Source organism: Lynx canadensis, chromosome D4, assembly GCF_007474595.2.
Source record: "Lynx canadensis isolate LIC74 chromosome D4, mLynCan4.pri.v2, whole genome shotgun sequence".
NCBI lineage: Eukaryota > Metazoa > Chordata > Mammalia > Carnivora > Felidae > Lynx > Lynx canadensis.
Window position 1 is genome coordinate 57,275,020 of NC_044315.2, and position 13,396 is coordinate 57,288,415.

General features: G+C 52.0%; 1 protein-coding gene across 4 annotated transcripts in view; it reads right to left on the reverse strand.

Annotated features, from left to right (window-relative positions):
• Positions 1-13,197, reverse strand: part of TLN1 (talin 1) — a 31,697-nt gene extending 18,500 nt beyond the window's left edge. Inside the window, exons 1-17 of one of the 4 annotated variants that reach the window (XM_030292755.1) lie at positions 13,111-13,197; positions 6,927-7,089; positions 6,588-6,685; positions 6,204-6,333; positions 5,945-6,097; positions 5,543-5,685; positions 5,301-5,428; positions 4,522-4,582; positions 3,773-3,877; positions 3,287-3,442; positions 2,437-2,538; positions 2,197-2,273; positions 1,793-1,973; positions 1,531-1,644; positions 1,302-1,410; positions 874-1,082; positions 657-755 (exon numbers count right to left, since the gene is read on the reverse strand). In XM_030292755.1, coding sequence (XP_030148615.1) covers positions 657-755; positions 874-1,082; positions 1,302-1,410; positions 1,531-1,644; positions 1,793-1,973; positions 2,197-2,273; positions 2,437-2,538; positions 3,287-3,442; positions 3,773-3,877; positions 4,522-4,582; positions 5,301-5,428; positions 5,543-5,685; positions 5,945-6,097; positions 6,204-6,333; positions 6,588-6,685; positions 6,927-7,056 — 1,995 coding nt within the window. In that variant the 5' untranslated portion in view covers positions 7,057-7,089; positions 13,111-13,197. Of the gene's footprint in view, positions 1-656; positions 756-873; positions 1,083-1,301; positions 1,411-1,530; positions 1,645-1,792; positions 1,974-2,196; positions 2,274-2,436; positions 2,539-3,286; positions 3,443-3,772; positions 3,878-4,521; positions 4,583-5,300; positions 5,429-5,542; positions 5,686-5,944; positions 6,098-6,203; positions 6,334-6,587; positions 6,686-6,926; positions 7,090-7,188; positions 7,582-8,519; positions 8,609-8,670; positions 8,770-13,110 lie in introns of those variants that run through there. The other 3 variants (XM_030292756.1, XM_030292757.1, XM_030292758.1) reach the window with 3 other exon arrangements.
• Between the last annotated feature and the right edge of the window lie 199 nt (positions 13,198-13,396).

Consider the following 13,396-nt stretch of genomic DNA (forward strand, 5'->3'; position numbering starts at 1 on the left):
TTCTTCTCAATCTTGGTTGGAAGCAGTCACCCTGGAGTACAAGACCCCATACAACCCTCCCGGATCCCATTTTCCCAAGTCCTGCCTGTGACATGCCTCCCCATCTCCATCATGTTCTGCCCCCGCGAGGAGGCTGGGGGAGAGGTGCAGAGCGAGTGTATGCGGCTCAGAGAGAACAAAGCTGGGAAGGCCCAGGCCAGAGGCCATTACCGTGGGGGGTTCGGGGGGAGATCGAACCCCAGCCCCTCTGGGTGCACATATCTGTGTGGGAAATCCAGGATGACAAGTCAGCTGAGGAAACTGGCATGGGGTGGGGAAGGGGGAGCTAGAGGAACAGTGTCCTCAGGGTGGTATGGAGGCAGCTTCAAGATGTCGAGTTGGGACAAAGGCTATATATGGGGAAGACAAGGAGAAGATGGCAGGCGACTACAAAATATCATCAGCCAAGGGTGACCTGGTAGATTCAGTTTGGATTCAGGGGTTCTAAATTTTCATGCCCTCAAAAGGGAATGAAGGTTCCCAGTGTCATTCCCTGCAAACAGATGTTCCGTTTGGCGCTGAGAAGTCACTTTGTAGTAACAGGACTAGGAGCTGGATTCAGGGTCAGAGGTTACTTCCAAGAAGCTTCCGTTCTAGGGGCTGGGTAAGTCACTAACCTGGAAGTGGGGGTCAGTATCACTTTCCCCAATTTGCTGCAACAGCTCCCCACTGGCCTGGCCCACGTTCCCAGCTGCTTGCAGCAGGTTCTGACGGGGCTGTGGAGAGTGGACACCGGTCAGAAGCTGCCCACAGGTCCCACACTTCCATCCCACAATCTGGACTGCCCCCTCCTCCTTTGGGGTCTCCTCCCTAGTGCCAGCCGTGGCCCCTGACCTCAGCGCTGGCTGGCTGGGCGCTGCGCAGCAGCTCTGACACCGCCCCGGCAAGGCCCTTCGCGGCCTGCAGCAGAGGCCGGCCACTGCTGCCTTCGTCCTCCAGCAGGGCGGCCAGCAGCTTCACGCCGCGGGACATCTCCGTCAGGTTGGAGGAGATCGTGGTGACTGCACAGCCCACTGCCGTGTAGTCTGTCTCCGCGGGGTCCCCTGAGGGAGGAAGAGGAGCACACGTGAGGCGAGCAGGCCAGACAATGGGCTAGAGAGGGGCAATCACAGGCGTTAGTCACAAACGTGTGCCGAGAGAGACACGGTCTCTTCCCTGAGTTGAGGGGCAGTCCCACCCGGAGCCAGTCACACTTGGCGCCTGCACGTGCTCCTCCTCCCCTACCCCCACCACATACAGATAGGACTTGGCATCCAGCCTACCTGCTGTCAGGTTCACCACGGAGGCAGTACCAGCTGTGATGGCATCTACCTGGGAGTGGATCTCATGCTTTGATTCATCCATCTTGTTCTTACGCCAGGCCTTAGAGGCCTGAAAGAGAGAGAGAGAGAGAGGCAAAGTTCAGGATCTGCTCTGGTCCGGTTAACCCCGATCCCGTTCCTGTGAGTCCCAGCCTCAGCACCGCTGGCCTCTCCTCCGTCCCATACTCACAGCATCCTGGCCCAGAGGGGGCAGAGTGTCAAAGTCATCCAGAGTGGCCTGGGCGGCTTGCACAGCCTGCATGCTAGAGTTAATGGTCCCAGTGAGTGCCTGCTGGGCTGATGTCTACAAGACAAGGGGAGGAGAAACAGAGAATGCTTACAGGAAAGAGGAGGTGGGCTGGGGACAGGACTACGAACAGGGACGTGGGAAGACAAACAGCTGATATGGGGAAGAAGGCCTGGTACCGTGGTGGCAGTGGAAGCACTCTTACCAAAGGGGGCATGTGTCCCCGGTGCATCTGGCCGCTGGTAATCTGTTGCTGGGCAGGTGGCATGCTGCCCACCTGGAAATTCTCAGGACCAGAGGCTCCAGAGCGCATGATGGCAGGCAGGGCCACAGAGCCGTGCTCTACTTTCCCCACCCGGTTATACTGCTGCTGAAGGACTGTCGACCTAGAGAGGGGACACACGGGGCGGCACTCAGAGGACTGTTGTCTTAACCCCCTTGCCACCCAGCTGTACTACCTTTGCAGGTCCTGTGGTCTAGGGGGATGTGTGATAGCCTGTGACCGGTTAAGGAACCATCCTAGGGACTCCCCACCCCTCAACAGTTCTTGGAGTCAAGCCCTGCCTTCCCTGCCCCTGGGGGATGGGATCAGCCCAGCAACCTTCGTACTTTTTGGGGGACACTGAGTCCTCTAGCATAGTAGACTCCTCGTCTCCTTCTAGCCCAAAGTGATCCTTGCTTTTTTTCTGTAGGAAGGAAAAAGGAACAAGAATTAAAGAAGAGAGAGGCAGGGAAAAAGCAGCCTCTTCTTTCCCTACTCAGCCTTTTTCCAGAACCTGGGTCCTCACTTCTAAAGGACTGGCTTGGGTAGAAGGTGAGGGAAGATAAGGAAAAGGCTGGGGCAGGCACCTTCTTAAGGATGATATCAATGTAGCCGGCGATGAGCTGTGCGATCTGCTCCCCTTCCGTTGTCTGTACTGAGTAGTAGCCATCCTGGTAGTCCCCGAAATCCTAGGGTGACAAGGTGGGGGCTCAGTGGGAGAGCCTGCATCTACCCACGATGGAAAAGGGTAGGATGGGAGCCCCAAGGCCAAGCTGGTGAGGGTGTCTTCCCCTGCCAACAGCCCTCTAGAGAGAAGCCTACCCTTCTTCAATTTCCCATTTCTTTATTTTTCTCCCTGGAGGGCAACATTTTGTTTCTGAGGAGCAGTCTCTATGCTACATAGTTTCAAATGCATGCTGTCTAAGAAATAGCTTTTCTCTCACTCTGATAATAAAGCTGGGAAGACACAAACATTTGTCATTGAATGACCATAATGGAAAGTTAGCACTAGTATCCAAAATGGAAAAATAGCCTTTATTAAATTCTTGTCCCCTCGATAGGGCACTTCATTGAGGTGGTATCAGTTTCTAATCCCTAATACCAAAATATAAAGCCAGGGGGAAAACTATTGTATAGTTGCTGCTGAAACAGGGGAGGCCTATTTTTCTTTCTTTCACCTTTTTCTTCCCTCTCCCCAAGTCTCCTGTGAGCTCAGTTTGCTGGTTACAGTTAAGTTCTGTGGACTGCAAAGATTGTGTCATTTAAGCACAACTCTCCAGCAAAGCTTCTCCTTCTCTCTGACCCCCAGGGTCCTGTAAAGTCCTCCTTTTTTCTGAAGTCACATTCAGTGCACTATCCCAAGGGAGGGGAGAGACCTCTCAGCTGCCCCCGTCTGGAAATTCCAAAGCCCTTTCCCTCCTGGGCACCCGGACTCACCAGGGTGAAGCTCTTAGGAGAGGCAGCCCAGCGTTTGATGTTGGTGAGGCTCCATTCCTGGATCACCTCTTTGGTCTTCTCATCCACTCGCATCACACACTCTTTAGTTATGCCCAGAAGCCTGGGCACCAGCTTGTTCTTTCCTTTCATCTTTTCCTGTGAGGCAGATTGTTGTTGGTATTAGTGCCAGAAAGGTGAATGAGCAGATCAGATCTAGACCACAAGGGGGTGCTGAGGAGGGTGGGAGAGCTGAATTGGGTGTCTATGGATGGACTCAGGACAAGCTCCACTAGGGAGAAGGCAGGGTCTGGAGGAAAGTTGGTGGCAGAGGGCTGACAACAGGGCAAGTTTTCACAAGGTCAGAGCAAGTAGAGAGAATGGGACTTGTAGGGATGTTGGAAAGCGTAACCAAGGGCAGGGCCTGACTTGGAGAGGAAAGAGTAAGAGTGGAAATAAGGAGGATGGTGAGAAGGGTCTGTAACCCACCTTAACCAGAAAAAAGGAGACACCATAGGTCTTGAGGGAACGGGCTAGCTTCACGTAGCGCACCTTGGCCTCGATCTCACTCATCTGCCCACAGTTCTTGTGTGCCTTAGAGTAGAAAATGGAGAAATGTTTAGCAAAACGTGGGAGGACAGCATCACAGACAAGGAGTTGTGATGTTAACTACGATGGGAGCGTACTGTGGGGGGCACAGGAAAGGTTAGGGGGTGCAAGGTATGAGAAACGAGAGGGTGACGGGATGAGGACTGACAAAGGATATGCAGAAGCAACAATTCAAGGAATATAGTTAAAGAATTTGCAGATATTCTGGAGACGTGAACAGATAGAAAGTAGAAGGTCAGATAGAAGACTTTTGGGGCTGAATATTCAAGAGGTGGGGATAACACTTTATGTTTGTACAAAGATACACTTTTCATAGTAATTTCAGGCATACTATCTCATTTGATTTTCCTATCAATCCTACCCCGGGCAGGTACTGTCATCCCATGTTAGATGCAAAGAAAAAAACAACCAAGAATATTGAACTGAATTCCACAGCAAATGCAGTGATGGAGCTGAGATGAAAAGCCCAGGTCTTCCGCTTTCTTGGCACAGGAGAGGTGGGAGAACAGCTTGGCAGGCGGAAGCGGGGTGGGAGGAGACAAGGAAGGGGCCGGGGGTCCATTCAGTCAGTAGGATTAAGCAGCAAAGCTCCCGGGGCATCCCAAACACTTTCCCCTGCCCCCATTCACCTGGAAGATCTTACGCTCTCCCTTCTGCTTCACATACTCCTTGGGCAGGAAGTCCTTCAGGCTACACCAGAAAAGGGAGGGTCAGCATGTAGTGGACAGCATCGGGGGTATGTGGGCCATGGACTGTGGGCCTAGGGGCGTGAGGAAATGTCTAGGACAGTATTATCTTTGCGGAGAAGGAAAGCTCGAGGGAATAGAGTCTGGATTGTCCATGAAATCGAGATGACTTAGCATTAGCTCTGGAGTGCAGCCTGCGTCTCTCCCTACAGGGAAAGGGACAAGGGAACCTGAGTTGCAGGCCCAGTCCCTGAGGGAAAGAGTCTAGAGCACTACTGCAGGGAACCAAGAGCAGAAGGAGCTCGGTAGAAGGATGACCATGCATGTAGGAAGTTAAGCAAGCGGCGCCGAACTCTATACACTCTGAGAACTCTCAGTGGATGAGACTTGTGAAGCTTTCTAAGTCTAATGTTCCCTATGAGGAAAAATGTACTGTTTCCCTCTAGCCACTACGGTAAAATTCTTCAGAGAATCTCAAAAAGCTACATGCTTGCCTGAGAGGTATGGGGTAGAGGCAGATTCTAGGCTACCTTCATGTTCCACAGGGGGCCAGTGAGGAAACGAATGGTTGATGGCAGCGAAACAGGTACCCATGTGGGTCAAACCCTGGTACTTCAGAAGAGGAAATGGAGAGAGAAGGCCCGGGATGGGGGCAGGGCTGTTGGGGTCACAATGGCAGGGAGTCCTGGGTCCTGACAGGGTGTGGGATGTGGGTCACTCACTCAAGGAAGCCAGCCTTGTGCTTCTGTTCATTGTGGGGCCCAAACTGGATCTGGCATTGGAAGCCAGCAAACTCACAGGCCTTGTCGAAGGAGACAGGGTGGGAGCCATTGAGGATGTCATCTCGTGCCTGGAGAGCACAAGGAAAGGAGGTGAATGTTGTGTGGGGGTGCGGGAATACCCCTCGCTGTGCTTCTGCCCCCCTCTCTGTACCTCCCTCATCCCAGGTAAATCCTCTCCACACCTGCACATAAAGAAGGTTCAGCTGCACGGGGTCCCGGGAGTCCACATTCTGGTCCGAGTAGAAGAACTTCCTCCGCAGCAGAAGCGTCTCATGCTCCTCCACTCCCTGTTCCCTCAATGTGCGGCCATGGTCCAGCCAGTTCACTGGGACACAGAGAGTCCCCTCAGTGCTAAGCCCCCAGGGCGCCTGCGCTGCCTGGTCTTTGGCTTTCTGTTTGTTTGTTCTTTATCTCCTACCTTCTCTCACGGATAAGTTCCATGAGTGTAGAACTTTATTACTGATGCATCCTGTATCTTAAAACGGCATCTTACAAAAGCAGGTAGTCAATAACTAACAAATAAACAGCTGCCCCCTGACCCCCTGCCCATTTTCCAGTGCCCTCTTTTTTCTATTTCTGCTTACATTCATCGTCTGTGTGCAACTTCTGCTTTAGTTTCTCCATCTTCTTTTCATCTCGTAGCAGTGTCTTGTCCTTTCGTAAGGTCCCTGTCACCTCCTCCTTTTTCTCTTCCATCAGCTCTCGAACCAGTGAATATTCGTCATGGTTGGTGATGCCTGGGGGAGCGCGAGGGGTTGGTAGCATCCCAGGCACTGCACCCGTGTTTTCTGGTAGAGTTGGAGCCTCCATCCCCGAGCCCTCAGCCCCACCAGGACCCCTTACCAATGCGGGCACAGATGGTCATGAGCATGTCGGTGACAGTCTTAGAGTCATCCACCATGATAGTCTTCACAGTTCCATCGAGCATACGGATTTTCAGGGGCCTCTGCTTCTTCCTGTATTCCATGGTGTCCTATTGGGGCGGGAATAGGAGGTAGGAGCCTATTTTAAGCTAGCGGTATTACTTCCTTTTTCCATGGCCAGAGGGGAGGAAAGTAGATTACTGAAGGTAAGATGACGATGGCTCACTCAAAAGCAGGGTATTTTGATTGCCTGTGATAGTCTGGAGAGGGTCAGAGGCAATGGATGTGGGTGCTGAAAACAGGAGGTGGAGTGGGGAAGCTGACGGAAGAGAATGTTGGTGATCCTTGAAGAAGTGATACTCACCCCATTTCGGAGCATATAGTAATCCAAAGCTTTCCCGGCCTCCAGCCATATGCCTTTTTTGGGGTCGTCATCTGACAGAAACAGCCCAAAGTCGCTGGCTAAAAGAGAGGATGGATCACCTCAGACCTATGAGGACCCCAGTGTGGCTGAATGGCTGCATTGTTGCCCCTTATTATTTCCCCAGGGACTGCGGGCCTAAAGGGGACAGAGGGAACCACGGAGCACAGGCGTGAGGGATGAGTAGCCTTGAGGGACGATGGGGTCATCCCTTAAAGCCAAGAGCCTGGGAACAAGGGACTGAAGACTCCCACCCCACCCACCGAGGTAACTCAGACTCACGAGGGCCAGCCAGGGCCTCTGGGATACGCTCACGAATGATGCGACAGGCATCGTATACCATGGTAGACGGCTCAAACTGCATCGTCTTCACCACATTCCCGATGCTGATCTTCAGCGAAAGTGCAACCATGGTGGCAGCTTCTCCTCTCCAGCCTGGCTACACCTGGTCCGTGGTGTTAGGGCATTAGAGCACACCCTCATTAGAGGAGAGGAGGTCCCTCAGATGGTGCCCCAGGGAGCCATGTTTTTGAAAGGGACTTACCAAAGCAGATAGTAATGCGGTTGTTTTTGTTTCATTTCAGAATTTTAAAGCGTGAAAGATTATTTATACCAAAAGAACCAACCCTAACCATCTAAGATAAGTGAAGGAGTCGGTCTGCAAGGTGCAACAGCAGGTCTGAAACGTAGTGTTCCCTGAGGACACTGCCCCATCCCTATCACTAGAATCTGTGCCTCCCTTCTTTCTACCAAGTGTCTCTCTCTTGCCCCTTATCCCTGCTCCTTTTCCAGGCCTGCCTTTGCCTTGTTTTCATCTTTTCTTGGTTCAGTCTTTTTTTCTCTTTGTCTCCCACTATGTCTTGCTAGCTTTTTCCTGTCTGGGATTTTCAGAGCTCTGTCCTGACTCATCATGTGACCTCCCCTCTGACAGCTTTAGCCTCCTCTGCAAAATGAGGATGTTATATGAGAGAATTCCCGAGAGCTCCTGAAGCCTGCAAACACTGACTCGACCTAGCCCGGCCGGAAGACCAAACACTGGTGGTTCAAGCTATCTAGGCCTACTTTTGTCCCGGTTTTCCTCTAACCTCACATGGTGGGGGCCTTCCCAAAGAGCCAGGCCCCGTGGTTGGCTTCCCTGGCAGTCAAGATAGAATTATGATTCTCTAATCCAGAGGGATCTCAGAAATTACCTAGTCAACTCCCCAATTTTGCAGAATGGATATCAGACCATGGTGGGGCAGGTGGGGTAGTTTCAAGGCAGGTCAGACAGGGAGCCCTGTCCCTCTAACTCAGTCCTTGCTCCAAGTCACCAAGTTAATACCCAGTCCTCACCACAACTCTCATGCTCTCTGGTTTTTAGCAAGTCCTCCTCATACTCTGCTCCCCATCTCACTGCCTCCCTTGATGGTATTTTCAGTGTAGCTTGTGATATCAGTCCCATGCTCACCTCCCCCACTCTCCTGGCACCACCTCTCAGCAGGCTGGAGGAACCCCTGCAGGTGGCACCCAGTGCACAAGAGGACCAGTCTGCCTGGCAGCTGATGATGTGACCCAGTTTGGTACGGGGATTGGTTCCTCTCAACTAAGAGAATGAGCAAATCCGGGCTGCCGATCCCCCCCCCCCCCCCCCGGCAAACTGCTGGCCCCAGGTGGGGAAAAGGGGAAAAGCTGGGCTCAGGGGAAGGTTGAAAACAAGAGGTGGAGGTGCTGGGATACAGCAGCCAGCTGAGAACCAGGAAAAGGGAAGAGAGATGTATTTGGAGAATAAAGAGGTTAGGAAGGATGAGGTGAAGGGGACTGGAAATCTAGGTAGAAACAGGAGGCAGGCAGATGTGGGAAAGGTGTGGATCAGGGAATCTGATAGACATTTCTGACCTTATAAACAGTCCAGAGTCTCACAAGAGAAGAAACCACAGCTCACTCTGTTTTTATTTCCAAACAAGGTAGGACCATTCCAGTCTCCCAAGTTCCAGCTCGCTGCCCACCTCCCCATTCCTCGGCCACCTCTCCCAGTAGCTTGACAGACCTGGCTGTGGGGTTGCTGGAGGGCTGGAGGGTCAGTGAAGTAGAGCAGTCAGAGGAGCTGAGGGCAGGACTGAAAGGACCCTCTACCCTAACCTGAAATTGCATGTCTCCCCCATTTCCTCCGGACATGGACGCCCCCATCTTCTTCACGGAAACCTCTGGTGACACCCCGATAAGGGAGATGAGTCATGCCTACCCTTATTCCCAGGCTGGTACTGAGTGGACACCCATACAGCTACCAGAGGGTGAGGGAGGAAAGAGAATTAAAGAGTGAACTGGAGGTGATGAGGGCAAAGAACAAGGCCCTTGGAAGTATGGGGAGAAGCTATCCAGTTCCTGCTCTGGCCTGAGAACTTTGCTCCCGTTTCCATCATGTTTCATGGAACAGCAACAATGCCCCCCATACCCCCCTCCCAGGGAGCTCCTCCTCCCTCAAGACATTCCTGAGATGCATTCCAGAGGAGTTGGGCAATTGGGGGGGGGGGGGAATGGAGGACAAGAGGTCAAATCCCAGCAAGGAATGGAATGTCAATGTACGGGGCGGGGGGGGTGGTGGTGGTGGTAAAGAATCGGGGGTACACGGAGATATAGTCAGAGCAGATACCCACAAGGGGAGCTGCAGGAAGACAGGGAGCTATAGAGAAGTACAAGGGAGAGAGAAAGCTGAAGACAAAGTCAGAACGTATGAGGGTTGGGGGAGTAACACTCACTCTGTTACCAAATTTGGCCTCTGAGTCCGCAACCGCGGTGGAGGGGGGGAGGACTGTGGGTGAGACTGACATATCCGGCCTCAGGCTGCTGGAGGCTCATTTAGGGCTGGACTGGGCAGCTGAAGGGCTGGACCTGATCTCCCTCACCATAGCCCCCTCACCACCTACACCCTACCCATGCATTTTCACCCTCCCTAACTGCACCCCAGCCTATGCACAGAGCTCTTTTTCACAAAGCTACTTACACTGTCTCCACACACATTATCTCAAACACGCAGTCCCTACACAGACCCTATCACAACCACGTTATCTTCCCGTAAAGACCCCATCCCACTCACACAGCTTCCCCACAAACACACCTCTATCGGTAAGTGAACAACTTGCCCCAACATCTCCCATTACACATTCTCCCTCCATTCATCCAACAAGCATTTCTGAGGGTCTGCTGTAGAAAAGGCTCTGAGCTAAACTCTCACTGACTGGGAAGCAAGAAGAGTAAGCCTTAGCCTTCGCTTTCAAGGGGCTCCCAGTTAGTTGAGTGGATAAGCTAAATATAGAATTATAATACAAGGCAGGATGTGGTAAGAGTCCAGAGATGCGTCCTCAGGGGAGAGATCCCTTTAGGTCAGAGAAGAGGGACCAAAAAGTCTCTGTGAAAAGTGTCATTTGAAGTTAGGACTTTATTAAAGGTAATAAAAAATCATAATGATCTTTTATTGACCTTTATGTCACTTTCCTCGTATACATGATTTCATTTAATCCTTACAACAACTTGGCAAGGTAGGTATCATTATTTCCATTTTTACAGATTAGGAAATTGAGGTGCAAAGATGTTAAATACTTGTTCAAGGAACTTCTCCAAAGTCATACAGCTTATTAAGTTGTGAAGCCAGGATCTGAATCCACATGCTTCTCTGACTCCGAAGCCCAAGCTCTCTATGCCAGCCGGAGGTGAGTCAGGGTTAGCATTCCAGGCAGAGAGAATAGCATAAGCAAAGATGGAGAAGCAGCTAATCGCAGAGGAGCATTCAGGGAACTGAGTAGGCAGGCTGGTTAAAGCACAGGGTACCTGCAAGGGAGCAGTGATGGGGAAGTCAGGGTTAGTGTGGAAAGGGAAGGAGAGGACTAGAGAGAAAGGAGTATTTTACCTACTGAAGGGCAACAGGAGGTCAAGGGAGGCTTTGAGCACAAAAGGGACATAACCAGAACTGGATTTTGGAAAATAACTCTAGCAGTTACCTTGGAGATTGGTCAGAAAGACACCGTATTAGCACAAGTGAGAGGCGTTGTCAGTAGTTAGAATGGTAGAGAGGAGGATGTTGGTCAATTGTAGTTTTAAGAGGACCCGATGACAATCTGTCCTATCAACCTTCAGGGACCAGAGCCCGAAGTTAGACTGGGGTCCCATAGCTTCTATCACCAGTAGCCTTTCAGTGACTGGGGTGGCTTGAGTTTGGGTAAGGAGTTGGGAAGGGAAGAAGGAAAGGGTCGGTCGATCTAGGTACATGCAGATGAGGCTCTGGGGCACAGGGGATGGGGAGGTGGTTAGCACCAGGCATGGGCAGAAAGGATGAGGTTAGTGACTGTATTGGACTAGAAATGGGGAATACAAGGTGTAGAGAAAGGCTGGGGAAGCTGGTGATAGGAAAAATACATATATGACCAGTCACTGGATCCGGCTAGGGGAAGGGGAAAAATAATTATAAGTCAGGGAATGAAAGAATGAGGTCAGAGGCCAGAGCAAGATACAGGAGGCTGAGAAGAGGTGGGGCTGTGGTCAGTGGCTAAATAAGGCTGAGATGGGGGGAGAGTGAAGGGACACCAGCAGTGTCTAAGCAAAGCTGGGGTTAGTGGGGGGGGTGGGTGGGTATAGGGCACAGCCAGTGGCTGGGTCACGCTGGGTAGGGTATAGTGCTGTGGTCAGTGGCAGGGTCAGGCTGGGAGTGAAATGGAGGTGTGGTCAGTGGCCTGGCTGGGCGTGAGATCAGCAAGACCCAGTTTCCTCTTTGGGTCTCGTTTCCTCTTTTCTGTTTGGGGAGTGGGGGAAGGGGATCTACAACTGGATCAAGAAATTAAGGAGGCTTAGAACCAGGGGTTGGCATATAGCAGGGCCTGGGAGTACTGAATAGTTATATTGGGCTGGGGGTGGGGTATTAGGAGATGACCATAAGGTATGCAGGTAGGTGAGTGAGTGAAAATGTGGAAGAGTGTTTTAAGAGGATGGGAAAGCTCAGATTTGGGAAAGGGCAAAATATGGTAGGATGTGAAGATTCAGGGGTAGGAAGGGAGGCAGAATGGCAGCTGGGAACCGGTGGTAAGATGAACAACATGGGAAAATTACCGGTGAGGGGAGAATTCTGTATGCAGGATTGTGCTTGCAGAAAGGGGGTACGCAGGGAGGTGTGAACTGCAGGGCCAGGGAGGAGAGCTGGAGAGAAGACTTAATAACTAGAGAATGAGGGATCTGGGAGGCAGTGGGGCTGAACTGTCAGAGGATTCAGTCATCTTTCTTCCATGGCAGCAGTGTTTCCTTGGTGGGCTGCTACTTAATCATATCCCCTTCTCCCTAAGCAGTCCTCCTCTTATGACTAGGCCTTGTACATCTCCTGTGTCCCAGTCCCTTTCCCAACTCCTACCTTGTAAACAACATAGTCCAGAAACCCCTGCCCCTCAACTGTGGTGACCACATCAAGAGCCTTCGGTTTAGAGAACAGAATAAAGAAGCTAGAATCTCAGATGCCTGAAATTCTAGCAGAAGCCCAGAACCCTAACCTGAAATTAGTCTGTCATATCTCTGGGCTAAAGGACCTCTGCAACCATGCAGGAATTAGACTTCCCCGCAAAACAAGAGTGCCTACGTACTGCCAATCTCTTAAATTTTATCTATCTGAGGTCAACTACCCTGACCTCAACCATAACCCCCCCTAAAACTAATCCTAATTCCTAACATTAACCCTGACCTTAATTTGTTTCCTGTTCCCAATACTGGCTTTGACATTCATCCCTTTCCTAGCAGACACCCATATCCAATCATTGATCCCTAATATTGATCTAATTTTTACCACTAGCACCAAATTCCCTGACTTTAACCCTAAATGTTGATCCCTAAGCCTAAAACTCCTTTGTCACTTGATTCCTGACCCATCCCCTTCGCTATTTACCCCGGTACTGTCCTAATGTTTTGTAACCTCTAAAACTAGATTTCTAATTTAATTCCTGTGCTGACCCTTAACCTGGCCCTGAACCCTAACTTTGACTTAGGCTGGCTAGAAAACAAAAATAATGACCTAATCCAAACTTTACGTACATAAAACGGACCTGACTCAGGCCAGTAACTCTAAATTTTAACTCCACCATTATATCGCCAACCTTGATTCCTAAACCCAACTCCACCTAATCCCAAACTCACCAGAAGCTCCCTCCCTACCCCTATACCCGCTATCAGCTAGCCTCAAAGCCGATCCCCGCCCTGCGCCTCACTGCCACCCCACTCGTCACCCTCCCCAAAACTTTTCCCAGAGGACTGATCCCAGGAAGGGCCTGGCACCCTTAACGGCCTACTTAACTCCGATCCCAGGCCGAGATACACTGGACGATGACCACTCCAACAGTACCCGAAACAGGAGACGCAGGAGAAGTCAAGGGCCCCGCCCGCCCTCCCGCCCGCTCGCTTCCCGGGCCTGGCCTCGCGACCCCACCCTGAGACTCGGGCTCGGCCCGGTCCGGCCTACCTGCGCTGCCCGGCTTGTGCCCCGCCCGCCGGCCCGCTAACCCGCTCGTTCTCCGGGTGGCAATCGGGCTCCGGCCTCGCCCTCCCTTCGACACTCTCGCGGCCACTTCCGTCCCCGAAACGTCCCCCACCCGCGGGCGGCGCCCTGGGCCCGCGCTCTATGGTTGCGGGGACTGCAGGAAGCTGCTCTGGCCCCAGCTCTCGATGCTCGGGAGCCGGCGAAGAGAGGGGCTTCCTGCCCCTCCCCGGCAGGAAGCAAGGGTGCGGCTCAATCCGGAGAAAACGTC